Source organism: Bombus bifarius, unplaced genomic scaffold (assembly GCF_011952205.1).
Source record: "Bombus bifarius isolate JDL3187 unplaced genomic scaffold, Bbif_JDL3187 scf7180000008288, whole genome shotgun sequence".
NCBI classification, from domain to species: Eukaryota; Metazoa; Arthropoda; class Insecta; order Hymenoptera; family Apidae; genus Bombus; species Bombus bifarius.
Window position 1 is genome coordinate 1,044,724 of NW_022884571.1, and position 13,974 is coordinate 1,058,697.

The 13,974-nt window shown below is 51.6% G+C and overlaps 1 protein-coding gene across 7 annotated transcripts in view; it reads right to left on the minus strand.

Moving 5' to 3' along the window:
- Positions 1 to 13,974, minus strand: part of LOC117212306 (dachshund homolog 2) — a 143,866-nt gene that overhangs the window by 40,873 nt on the left and 89,019 nt on the right. For all 7 annotated transcript variants that reach the window (XM_033457002.1, XM_033457001.1, XM_033456998.1 and 4 more), the window contains 3 exons: positions 13,261 to 13,337; positions 11,993 to 12,163; positions 8,728 to 8,952 (listed from right to left, as the gene is read on the minus strand). In XM_033457002.1, coding sequence (XP_033312893.1) covers positions 8,728 to 8,952; positions 11,993 to 12,163; positions 13,261 to 13,337 — 473 coding nt within the window. The remainder of the gene's footprint in view (positions 1 to 8,727; positions 8,953 to 11,992; positions 12,164 to 13,260; positions 13,338 to 13,974) is intronic.

Below are 13,974 nucleotides of genomic sequence, written 5' to 3' on the forward strand. Positions count from 1 at the left end.
CGCGGCCTTCGACTTTTTCCATCTTCGTCGGTCTTTACTTTTCCCCCGTGAACGGATTTCAATTTCGAAGAACACAGGAAATCAAATCGCACGTGTGTTTCAAAAGTGTCACGAATCGAAATAATTCGGTTCTTCGTTGGAAGATAAAAATGAAATGGAAATTTCATCGACTAAGAACGAATAATTACAAAAATCATATGCGATCGCTGTCTCTTCGGTTCCATTCTGTTCGCCAAGATTATGTGTTTGGTACATAATTGCCTTGAACAGCTGTTTCACTCGTGTCATTGTTGAAATACATGTGCGAAATCAATCTCTTCGTAATCGAAAGAGGCGAAAAGGTCTTTCAAGCAAAATCGTCAACGAATCTAAGGACGAATCATGTAACATCGCGAAAGGTTTTTGCTTCGGTATCCAACGGTCGCCAAATTTTGCCGGTCACGAGCACGAATCGATCTCGCTCAGTCGTTGAACCGAACCGCATACGTAATCCACCGCGGAGCCCCCCTTTTTCCCCTCGTTCTAGCGAGACTGACGCGACGTGCCGCTGGATCTTTATCGTTATTACGAGTGTCTGTCCGACTGTACGTGCGTGCATGCTAGACCGCCCGTGCACAGCACGAGACATTAATGGTTGCCGATCGTAAAACGTTCACCGGCCGAGAATCCCGCGGCATTTATCGAATAACCTCTGCCGACCTGTGGCTAGCTTCTTAACGGTCGATCCTTCTTCTTCCGTTTCTTATCCCTCTGCTCGGTACCATCGTTCTCTGTGTCGATCCCACAGGTAGAAGAATTGGTATCCGCTGTCTCGCGATTCCTAGAGGCTTGTCGACTCGCGACACTGTACCCGGTGCTCCATAGCCGGCAATTTATGCGAAGGCAAAGCGTATCGCGTGCACCGGAAACAGCACGAGTTGTAAAATCGCGCTACCGAGCCAGCTGCCTCTCTTTCTCCGTCCTGTATGTCACTCGAGACAACCGTAATTAAGAATCGCTCTAACGAATGCGACGTAACTCGGTATCTTCATCTTGTCGTACGTTCACCATCCCGTCGTTATCGCGTTGCGCTAATAACCGCCTGCCGATTTTATGTCTTCAACTACCGCCGTCGCATCGCGCAGACAAATCCCGATATCGATAAATGTTCATCGTTTTCTTTGAAACTTTTACTCGCTATATATGTAGTCGTAAATAAAACGCGAGTAAGCAAGTACTGGACATCATCGATTACGTATTATCGACGTTATCTTCTCGATCGTGACAATCGCTGAACACGACGTACGTATATATATGCAAGTGGGATTGCGTTGTCGCCTCAGGGTTTAGGAGTACGGTGGAAGACACCTGGAACACCTGCCCACCGCGATGTTCGCGTCTCGCGGCGATTCTTGGAGAACGAAAGAAACGACAACTCTTGTCGTCACGCTTTCCTTATTTACCCAACGCGCAGGTTCGCGCCTCCTCTACGGTCTAATCGGGCGGTTACGTCACGCGAGAAAATTAGCCAGACTCGTCTCGCGGGTCGAGAGGATGGAGTCGCAGGCGCATAATGCGCGCGATTATATGCATTAAGCCGCGAGGGGCGTGCTTTAAGGGCCAATTATCGCGGTGCTTTTACGCCGTTGGCGAGAATCTCTCGCCGGGGCACGATGACACTTTCGGAACGGGATTCTGTCGCGTACCGACTCGTTCGTTCCTCCTTTTCCTCTTTGTCGCGGATGGGCCCGGTCATGAGTCAAGGGGAGTCGCGAGGAGAGGGAAAAGGAGAGAAGGCTCCGCGAGAGAGCCACGAAGCCGCGTGCCGTCGTCGATTCCACGTTGGCGGACCAGAGAGACGCAACAAAATATTCGTTGCTCGCGGCAGTAAACGGCGTCGTTAACGACGCGACTTCTCCCTCTTTCGTTCATGCGCGTCGCGACCAACTCTCTCGCGTGGCCGTTACCACTGCTCTTTTATTGCCGGTAAATTACACGCTTTATTCGACCCGTGCGACGACCCAACCGAAAGCAAACTGTATAATTGAACGGTAGTTAAAACTGCGGTAGGTCAAGTTTCTTTCCACCTTTCTTTCGAGTGAGGCCGTTTCTCTCCTTTGTTTCTGTCGCTTCGTTCGCCTCGCTCTGACGCGTTCGATGAGAAATCCGATCAAAATTGAATTCGACTTTCAATTCCAATCATCAACCGTCAAATTAACAGTTATTTATAAGGTTTCATTTTCAAACATCTTCTAATTCAAAATTACCGCTTGGGTCTTCCTCTAACCGTAAAAATATCGTGTTTAACATCGAGTGAAGCGTACAATCCGGTACTGCAGGTACGCGTAAAGAAGACGGACGAACGATCGAGCCGGCGATCGGTAATCGGCCGAAGGTCGCGAGAGGAAAGACCTCGGCAACAAAGTCTCACGGGAGACACTTAAAACGGCGGCGACGATAAAATCTGCGACGCAACAAAGTCCCGGACAGAGTCTGTGAGAAGAGATAGAGACGGAAAAGAATCCGCGAGATCTCCTCCCGTGGGCTTCGAGAGGCTCGTAAATTTCCGCTTTTATAATCGTGCTGGATGCGAGTGTCTCACCTCCTCTCCAGCCGGGAAATCGCGCGCGGGATCGTTAGTCGCCAATGTCCGTTTTGTCGCTTAATTCCAAAGCGACAACGATCGGTGACGATCGAGCGGCAGGATCGATGCCCAGGGATCGTTAAATCCAAGATTTAAGCGACGTGCGCACCACGGTTTATCGTCGCGTACCGTAGTTTTCCTCCTACTCTTGTCGAGGCTTTTTCTAGGAAATGATACATACGCCTTCGGATATCTCTCTGTCGATTCATCCTCGTTCGTTTGCGTTTGAACAACGTCGTCCATTACAATCGGTATAGCGTATGTTCTTTAGAAAGTTCTAGATTTTGTAATCTGTGAAGGTTCTCCAGATCGATACCAAATATCGAATCAGTCCGAATCAACGTTCGACGTATTCTACGAGGCCAGCGAGCTGGACTCTATCTCAAGTTCGTGACTCCTTTTATTGTTAAATATATAATCAACCAGTTGTCGCCGCGTTAAGGATAATTTATTAGCTTCCTTAACACCAGCGGACCCTCTCTCTTAAATTCTTTCCCCCTTGTTTCGCTCGCACCGTTCACCAGCATCCTTTTTTCTTCCGATTCTCCGTATCTTATTGTCTCTTTTTATCGATGCACCGATGCCTTGCCCCCGAAAGGAGAAGAAAGTCGAGGAAAGAAACGCGCTCACGATGCGTGCGTCTATAGCCCACCTTATCCTAGCCCCTTTTGGCCGGTGGCTTATGCTAAAACCGAGCCCTTGTGGTTTCTCTAATTGACAATCGGCCGCGTTCTCCAGACCAGGCGAACCTCCGGAGCTCGAGGTGGGAACCGACAACGACCACGCTGCTGCGACATCGTATTGTTTCGCGTTTTTATTCCTACTTTTCTGCCCGGTTTGGTAGGGAACCACGGTGGAGGGAGAAGGACAAAAGGGTGGAGCTCTTCGTCGGTTCCTCGGCACGAAGCGCATACCTCGGGATCACGCTCGTTTGCGCTTTCCACGGATTCGCGCGAGAATAGCCGGACCTGGCCACCGGATCGCTGGTGTGCGTGCTCTCTCGGTCGCGGCTCGAATTAACGAGTAACAACGGGGCCACCCTGACCCGGGCGCCAACGTGTCCCATTAAAGGCGCCCTTTTTCTTCCAGCCGGCTTGCTGCTGTTGCTGCTGCTGCTGCTCGTTATGAAAATTCCTCGAGTTCGATACCGGGACACATTATCGAGACCGCTGCTGCGATTTGGTACTTCCACGACGAAGAGGCATGTACGCTATTTCGCCTTTGTTTCTCAGAAGCGAGCGAAGAAAAATTATTACGATATGCATATCCTGAAGTTTATCCAACCATTTTTTATGGCAACTACAGTACTTTTAGTCGTTTGTTTCTATACGACGCGAAATATGCATTCAATTTACCTTGTACATTTTCCTTCACAGTCACATTGATTTCGCGATAAATCAGCATGGCACACGCAAGCAACGTGCAGTCGTACCTTTCGTTGCAAACATTCGAGACCTTCGACCAGTTGCTTCTCGTTTGAACGCAGTCTGATTGATTTACGTTTAGCCCTGGCAGCGAACGACCCTCCGCCCCCTTGGGTCGCGCGCGCGAGCCAAAGCAACGCTATCTCTCTATCGGCTGGCGGAGCGGCCATTATCGCGCAAACTATGTACGCACACGTGTATCGATGGCACGCTCGTTTTTTTCCCACTCGTTTCTGTGTATACGTCGTTCGCGAAGCAATCGGCTGCCCACCCCTCGCTTTTCTGCCCCCAAGAGCACGGATATTTCCGTGGCCGTGTAGGCATCGCCGCAGATCGATACCAGCAACGGTTTTCTGCCTTTTCCCATCTCGTTCGCCTGCCAGGCTTCAAATTAGACACCGATACTAGCAGGAAAAGCGTATCGGAAACCTACGTGAAACAAGAGTGGTTAAACTTGTCAACTAGCTCTTTTTACGATTCGTTGATTCTCCCTATTCCAGGATGTCGTTCGAGACCTCGGGCCAACGTTCGAACTTTATCGCGTCGGATGTTTGCTTTAATTAGCTCGTTCGCGTGGTCTCGGATTTAATTAAGAATGGAACAGCTTTATTGCCTTGGAAACGTCCTCCCCCGGCGACTGGTCGCGCGGTCCAGACACCGACCAACAGACAACGGCCGATCGGTTTTATTTTCAGTGGCCGAAGAAGTTCCTCGACGAATCGATCTGAACGGTACACGGGGATCGAGAAGCTTCTTCGACCGTTTCCTCCCCCCATCTCCCGTCGCTTCTCACGATACCCGCTATTAGCCAGCTGTAATTTATTACTTTCCACCTTAATAAGCATAATAATCGACGCGGCCGGTTGTTCGCGCGCTCGCAGTCCCGCGACCTTCGACCCTGAAACGATCTTTAAGGTAGCCTGCAAGTGGTTGCGGACGTTTAATGATGCTCGGGACTGCGCCGATTCGGCTCTCGCGAATGGGAGCAACGAATCGAACGGGGAACGGGACGATAGAACAAGAGCTAAGGAAACCAACGGAATCGTAATTCCTTCCAGCTCTTCTTCGTTTTGCTGTTCCCTGTTCGCGTCCCCTTCTCTCTTTCCCTATTTATAGTAGGTAAAGGAACGGGACCAGTGGTACGGGACTCGATAGCTCGCAGTCCTACACGTTTTTCGGGTATCCCGTGCTCGGGTCCAGTTCACCCTCCTGCGGCATTACATCTGTGTTTAGACCGCGACCACGCTGGAAGATATAGTACAAATTGTCGATCTCGGTCTCGACCAGCGTATTCGAATTTAGGGTAGCAGCGAACTAACCTGACCACTTCTAAGTGTACGATCTATCGTAACGTACGTATTATTATTCGTAACGTCAACGTAACGCCAGAAGCAGCATTAAAACACATCCTTTATTACAAGAATGTAGCTCGGTACACAGATTCTTTGCATCCTGGTCCGCTTGCACCAGGCTCGTGCACAGAGGTCATGAGAGGGAAAAGAAGCAAAAGCAAAATAAGAAGACGATAGACAGAGAGAGTCGTTGCGCTGTCGCGCGGCGTGGCTCGCGGTAATAGGATTTCACGTAAGCAGCCTCCCAGGCGGCGGCCAAAAATCGAAGGAGCTTACGGTAGGTAGGATGCGCCGCCGGCCGGTGCAGCCAGCGTGCTGGTTCGAACGAAACGGCCAAGGAAAAAGGAAGATGAAAAGGCGGTCGGGGGCGAGGGGAGGCGACGCGACACTGGAGAACAGGGAGGCAGTGAGCAAAGAAGACGGTGGCACGGGGAGAGACACAAAGGAGGAGAGAACAGGGGAGAGAGGATGGAAAGGCCGCGAACGCGAGGCAGAAAGGAGAGGCAGCGAGAAAGAAAGACGTCCGGCCCGTACAATTTTAATTAACCCGGTACCGGGTAGCCGATCGCGATCGAATCGGGTGCACGATCTACAAGGAATCTACATAAGATCCTCCACTCGCGGCTACAACTCAATCCCCTCTTTCTATTCCGCTCTCTCGGCGGGCCTTAAGCAACCGGCCCGCCACGGACTCTCTCTCCTTTCTTTATCCACGTGCACGTCCACGTATACCTTTGTGTGTGCGGACCCGTGCGGTGGACACGAAGAAGAGGCGCGCACAATCTTTGCGCTCCCGCCGTGGCTTCCCCTCGTACCCTTATCTCGGTGAGCATCGAAGATAGCGAGCACCTACGTTGCTCGCCAGCATCCGGCGAGCTCATATTGTTCTCCCGTGCATCGTGTAACTTACCGACCGAACGAGACCGTGAGTTCTCTCTTTCTATCTTTCAGCCACTTTTACATTAATCTTTCCTTTTTCATCGAGGGAACCTACTCGTGCGTTCGTGGTGGACTTAACGAAGTTTAGGATACCACCCCGCGTTCCTTCTCGAAAATCCGCTCGGTTTCCCTGGTCGTTCCGTGCTCGTTCTCCAAAGAAACGCAAGATCGAGTCCGGTTCTCCAAAGGAGAGCGTCGATCACTGCGCCGCTCCGAGGATTTCGCTCGTGTTTGCGCGTCCGCGCGTATTAGGGGACCCGGTCGAAGCGGCCAATGCAGCCATACGGAGAAGCTCGGTAACACGATAGCGGCCGTATGTAAAACCATCTGGTGTAAAACGAGCTGCTGGCTCGTTCGAGTATTAAATCGGCCCTCTTACACCCTCTTCTTGGCCCTCGTCCTCCAGGCTACGCATTTTCGTCGATCTGCTCTCAATTCATGCCCTCCTCTCTTCCTCCTACGATCTCGTCTTCATTCTCTTGACGCGTATCCGCGTCTCGAGTCGGTCCTTTTATCCAGCGATCTTCTTCTTTCTCTCCTCGATTCTTTATCGACTTGATCGACTCGCGAACGAAAGCTCCTCTACGTTCGCCCCTTCGTTTGCTGCTCGTCTCTCGGCGAACATTCGTGGACACGAGGAATCCGCGCTAAGCCGACTTGGACGTCGCGCGGCATGGAAGATGAACTCGTCGCTGGACACGCGTCGGCTTCGAGACGCGGAACGTCCTCTCGCGTTAAACTCCCGGCTTAATCGGCCGCTGGACCGGTCGCGAAACAAAGGACGGTCTCCTCGTGGCGATCGCCGCTGAGAGATACCGCGCTCAGGGAACCTACCGTACCCGAAAGAATGCCACTTTTCTTCTTCGCTGCGAGGAAAAACGTAGGGTACGAGAGCGCGGTCCGGGACTCGCCGCGTCCGGCTTCGACGTCGTTAAGCGCTGTGAACACGCGTTACTCGACGACCGTGGAAACGACACTTTATACCGCCGTTAATGGGCAATTAAAGGCCGGCTTTACGTTTCGGCTGGAATATATTAAGAGTCGCGTGTCCTTGCTTCGGCGAGGAAGAGGTCGACGCAGAGTCGAGAATGCGAGCGAACACGTGGTCCTCGAGAACTGGGCCAAGAAAGGATTATACTACGCGTTCGACACCACCGTGTATTTCTATTAGAATTTTCTTACGCTACGTACTCGTAGTATATAGAATACTCGCGTACAAAGAACTCGTTCGACAGGATGTTCCACTTTCCTTCTTATTCTATGGCGATCGTACAACGATTACGCGTCTTTGATTGCGATTAGCAAATGGCGAGCATCGCCGCCGGGACGTCGAAACACGAATCCTCTTAGGCACGCGATTATGCCGCCTGGAGAAGAAAGTCCGATCGATCGATCGATCGATCGATCTTTAACAAAGTGCCGGACGATCTTCACAGAAACGCTCGTCGTCGACGAGTGACTTAAACACTTCGTCGTCTTCATCCGATCGTGTGATCTCTCTCTTCTCTTTACACCTCTTCCTCGGATGTTTCCAGGTCTCAAGACGCTGCATGTCGGACGCTAATAATAATAACACGAGTCGATCTATCACGCGCTTAATGAGAACGAAGGCGAGGTACACGACGCGAGTCCACGGTTCGCAGGGCCTTGTTAATCGCGTTACCTCGGTTCGGCCGTTATCTACTTAAGACACGCGTCGCTTATCCGCCACGGATACAACGACGATATCTCAACGAGTAAACGTTTCTTTACGCGGACTGATTTTTGCGAGTCAGCCTTATTTCGCGTTCGAGATAGATCGTCTTTGCGAAGATTGGAGATTTTTTCCACGAGATATACAAACGCTAAACGGCGACTAAATTCTCGGCGAGGTTTTCAATAAAAATTGCGATAAGCAGGTATTCGGATTACCTTAAAATAACACGTTCCATCGGAAATGGTACGAGAACCAAACGGTAACGACATACTCGAGACAGAGCTAGGCGAAATTACAGCACTCGAACGGCGCCTAAATTGCTACTCTTTCCGTGGATCCTTAAACCTTAATGGCTGGCGAGAGTAACGCGTTATTACCCTGAAATTAGTCGTCGACACCGCGAAGCTGGTGTTCGGATCCATCTCGTGGAGTTTCAGCGCCGGATGTCACGGGCGATACTGTGCCGTGACAGTCGAACGCCGAACAAATTACAGAAGTAGAGGAGTCAACAGAAGTAGAAGGAGTGAGCGATGGGCAAAGAAGGGAAGAAAGGAGGGGAGGAAGAAAGAAAGGAAAATGGGCTGGAAGGGTCGGTGAAGAGACTAATGTCTCTTAATGCGGCTTCGCGAGAGCTGGCAGATAATGAAATTGCGGCCTCGGCTAGAGACGCGTTAAGAAAGCCATGCCACTGACCTTTCTCGTAGTTGATTTGCCTCTCCTGCTGCCTCGCGTTGTCGGCCGCGACCTTGAGCAGGCCCTGGATATTCCTGAGCAGGGTCTCCGTACTCGAGACCGAGGGATCCTGGCCTCCCTGTGAAACGGCCACCGCCGCGGAGGCGATCTGGGAATAATTCAGAGCCTGAGGACTCTCGGATCCCGGCGCGGGAAGCGGCAGGTTCTCCGGCACGTCCGACAGATCTGAAAAAATTACCCACATACGTGTAAGATTCTTCGATTCGATCAACATTGTGCCGATTCGCATAGGATTTTCTTACCAAGCACTTGCATCGCGCTTTCAAAGCACTTAAATCGCCCTCGATCGTTTACGAGCCGATCCGCTGCGAAGAACGTAGAAAACGCGATCAGTGTAGAGGAAATGCGCATATAATAATCGGACACGCGAACGAGCGGCAACGAGAACTCGCCTATTAGCCCGTCTCTTCGCGACTTTTTGTTCGGCGTGAGCGCGCGTATACGAGACGCGTCGCCGATAAATTTCGCCGAAGGATCGTGGAACAACGTTCGAGGGAGGTCTCGCGCCGGCCGCTCTCTCGAGGAGACTTACAACGCGTGCGTGTTCCAAAGCCGTAATCCCGCGACGACTACTTGTTACCCTTCGCCACGTCTCTGATTTAACGTCATCGCGGACGAATTAAATTCGCGAATTAAAACGGCACTTGGCCGACCGATTAGCCGATCCGATGTGTACGGCACCGTGGGGGAACCAGGACGAACACACCGAATTGTCGTTCGTTTCCAGCCGCGCGATTTATCCTCCGGTATCGCGCCGCGGGTAAGGGAATTTCGATGGAAAACTCTCGAGATTCCACGAAGGACGCGCGGTCCCTGGAATAAAGTTCCTGCTCGAACGCACTTCTTTCTTTCTGCTACTCTTTTTCTGCTTTCTACTCGAGATCGCGACTCGTCGTTCTCCGGCTAAGAGGCGGGAGTAGCCTCGTTATTCTCTCTCTATCGACGATTAGCCTGGAAGCATGGTTTTCGTCGTTGGAACGAAAGGAACCGTGGCTCTGGACACCGTGGAAGGATCCGGGGCTCGGGGATCGCCGGAATAAAGGATGCCTTATGGTTATTGCCGAAGAGGTCCGGAGAGTGGCGAGACAAGACGTCTGCGTGGGTTCTTCCGAGCTTAAGTGACCGGTCCGCGCGCTCCAACGGCCCACACCGTGGGCTTTAGCCCCGGCTGCTTTATGGCCAATGATACGTGCTTTATTGTATCGTCTTTTAATTATCAGCGCGCACCTACAACGCCACGGCATTCGGTTACTTATTGCCATTGGCCGATTTAATGCTCGCGCGGCTGCCTTCGGTGCCGATCCGCCGGCACCTTTTGATAGCACAAACCTTCCACTCCTTCGTCGCACTCCTCCACCCCCTCCTTCTTTCTTCCTTCACCCTTTTTCCTCTCGATTTCTTCTCGATGGTCGCTCCATCGCCGCGCTCCGGTCTCCTTCTCTCGAAACCCATTACAATTATCTGCGTCGAAGGCCAAGGGCCAACGTCTTCCCCATCGAATTGCCCGACGCGACGCGAGGAGGACGAGAAATTTCGCGAGACTCGCGGCACTCGCGAGCTCTTCTCGCTTAGCGAGAATCTCGCCGGGAAGAAGGGGTTAAAAGGAATCGGACGAAATCTCCAGGAAGTCGGGCAAGAAACGAACGAATCGCGGTAGATCGGATTCCAGGAACGAGAGCGAGATAGCGGCGCGTCTCATTAAATCAGAACTGCATTCCACGGGCGTGTACACTCCCACGGACGTTCGATGGGGTTCTACTTCGATCACCGCGAGCACCATAGGTAGGATGTAGCCGATGTATACGACACGCTGCGAGACACGGATTTCTGCCCCCTCCGGTACACGACCACCAGAATTTATACGTCTAACTCGTGTCTTTCCTGAAATTTAGGGGCCCGCTAATTCAACTCTGTAGCCTTTCCCCTCTAATCCACCCGCCTAACCGAACATTTACTGTTTCTCGTCTCTGGGTCCGGGTCCTTGGCCTCGCTTTTAATCGCGTCCCGCTAGTTTTATATTCTTTCGGAATTTGACATATGTATATCCTGTCGGAGTGGGTGGGGGCGGAAGATTCCACGATTCCCTTTTTTATTACCAGTTTTTCTCAGTAGTATTTTTATTGGTGGTACGACGAGAGATTGGAAGGAAGAAAGACGTTCTTTGCCGTTTGTGTCAACCGAGGTGAAGACTCGCGGGCTCTAATTGGAATATCCAATTAACGCGTGGCGTGCAGACAATCGGCAAATCGATTAGAAATCATCGCGATTATGACGCTTCGGTGCATCGAAGCGCCGGGACAGTCGAGATAGCACCGCGAGCTACGGACCGAGATTTTTATCTGGACCCATCTTTCATTATTAAAATGAAACTAAATACCGAAGATGCGAGTCTAACGACCAACGGGCCCCTCCACCAGTGGTGCTTCTTTCATGCTGTTCCAGTGTGAATCTCGTTTATATCAGTTTTTCGGAGAGCTTCGAATCGTAAAGGAACCGTACAATTTTTTCTTAAAACTTTTTCAAATTTCTTTCCCGTAATATCGAGATCCGGTGAGTTTTCAAACCATAGAACGAAGATAATAATTCAATCCAGAAGGCTTAATTATTCGCCATTGATCACGCTCGTAAATGACTTGCAAGAAATACAACTATCGTCTAAAAGAAAAATTTCGCGAGATGCATCTCTCTAGTGCAATCTGATTCGACGTGAACGCATGACAAGCAGAAAGGGCAAAGGAAACAGACGGAGGAAAAAAGGTGGCAGTCGAGACACGTGCAGCGCGTAAAATTCCAAACGCCTCTCGGTGAAAATTTCATCGTGCACGGCTGACAAGTTTTGACAACCGCTGAGGAGAGACCTCGGTTCGTTCGGAACGCCGGATGAAAGACGAATCCCAGAGAACGTCGTTCCGCGGCGGGCCCGAGATGATCGATGAGAGGGTCTGACCTACCAGTCGTCCCAGGGAACTCATCTTTAAACGCGGTCTGTCCGGTCCATTCGATATAATTATTTTACGTATGCGTGCCGCGCGGAACGGGCAACATCGTTTCGACTTTCGGCACACGTCAAATTCACCGTCACGCTCTACCTGGCTTTAATTGATCGACCGATCGGCTTGGTCGACGTATCGATCGACGCTTAGGAGATCGGTTGGTCGCGCGGCATTTTCCACGAGACGAATTCGACCACGCCACGCTCTCTCACCTTCGTCCTTCTCGTTGTCGTCGTCCAGGTCCTCGGACAGATTGTCGTCCTCCTCCTCGTCGTCTTGCGAACGGTGCGACGCCTCTGCCTCGCTTCCGGAGTGCTCGCCCACGCTTCCGCTTCCCGCCGTCTTCGACAGGTTCAGCACGGGACTGTGACCATTCGAGGAACCTGTTAACACGATCGTTCCGTGAATCTATCGTCTGTCTACGCGTTGGATAACGATCTCGTAGGCGCTTATACGATTCTTCGAAGAATAGAATGCTTCGATCGACAATGATTGATGGATATTATTTGCCTCCGCTTATACGAGAAGAAACAGACCGTCCAATTTCCACGGTTGACCCGCTCCCCTTGTATTTGATATCCCGGCATTTTAATCCTGACGTGGATAGATACTGTTTGGCCAGCGACGCCAAGCTGAATGACGCATCGCTCGGGGCCAGCTCGTAGTTCGACCGTGGCTGCATCGTGGAACAACCGTGTGGTTCGTCGACGAGCGAATAAGTCTCGATTCGAGGCGAGGATCGCGGCCAGCGGTAGGCCGCGCTCGATTAAGCACGATCGACGTCCGCGTCGAAATCCCCGAAGAAACGAGGCCCGCAGGTTCCGTGGGGTCCGCGGGTTGAACACGATCGGATTCGAACTCGAAACGTCCAGTTTGTCGCTGGCCGGGCCTAGGGCCGCGCACACTCGCCATCAGGATAAAAGGTCCGATCGAACGGATTAAAATATTACGGAGAATCAGAAGAAAGGCGGAGCCGAGAGGTGCCCCGTAACCCGATATCGGACTTAATCTCTCCAGGCCGCCTAAACGCTCGACCGGGCCAGCGATGAGAAATAAAGAAATCGAAAAAGGGACTGGTCCTCCGCGATCCGGACACGCTCGGTTAACTCGTGTCCTGGCCTCGAGCGATGGCCAGTACCCCCGTTGCCGAGGGATGTTCCGTTTCGAGGCTCTCTGCCATTAGAAGAATCTCGTACGCGTCATAGTCAAAGTGGAAATCGCGCGAACGTTTCGTTCCACGAGAGAAACGTTCGATTCGAAGCTGTTTATCGAAGAGGAAAGTACAAAAGCATCCTCCTCCACTGGACGGAACGGCGAAGGAACGACGGCCTCGAATCACGAGGATCGCCGGTCGCCAGGAGAAGGAGGATTCATCGTCCGCGTAATGGTGCTCGGCCCATAATACGACTCGGCGTTATTCGCCGTATTATCGGCCGATTACTATAATTACGGTAAACGAGCGTGCGCGTATTTATCTTACCATTGTGCGAGCTCAGATCCCTGGGTTTTTGGTCCAACGCGAGTGCTCTCTCGGCGTCTCCTCTTTCCTCGCGGAGCCTGCAAACAACAAAACAGACAGGGAAAAGTTTTAGTATCGATTCCGGCGGATGACGACGAATCGGCCAAAGCGGAGGTGGACTCTCGGCCTGTGCGCTGGCCATTAATTAAATAATTATTCTAGTCTTGGTTGGAATCGACCGCGTAGGAAGATAAGTGCCGGTCTCTCTGTCGGCCGCGCGTTCCATCCGATTATCGCTGTTAATCGATTCGCTTCTTTTTTTTCTATGCGGAGCTGTCGCACATCGCCTCGAGGGATCGCACGCTCTCGCGTAAAACCGGCTTCCCTCCGACCTTTTATTTCCATCAGAGCCCGAGTGGCAGGTAGTAACGGAGAACGAACCGCGCGTATCCTCTTTCCACGTTTCGTTTGGACGCCGTGACCGATGAGTCGAGAGTTTCTCGTATTACGTCGTCGATTCAAAAGCGAATCGTCTTGTCGAATCTATGGCGAAACGATCGCGTCACTAACGCGGGCGATGATGTTACTCCTGCCTCGCGAAACTTCCGTGCCAAGTGTCCCTCTTTTATTTTCTTTTTTTCAGTTTCCTCGAATGTTTTTTTCGTCTTTACGAGCGCCAGGCTCGTTAAGCTACACCAGCCGGTCTTTACGCCTCGGTACCGCGAATCTTTTAAT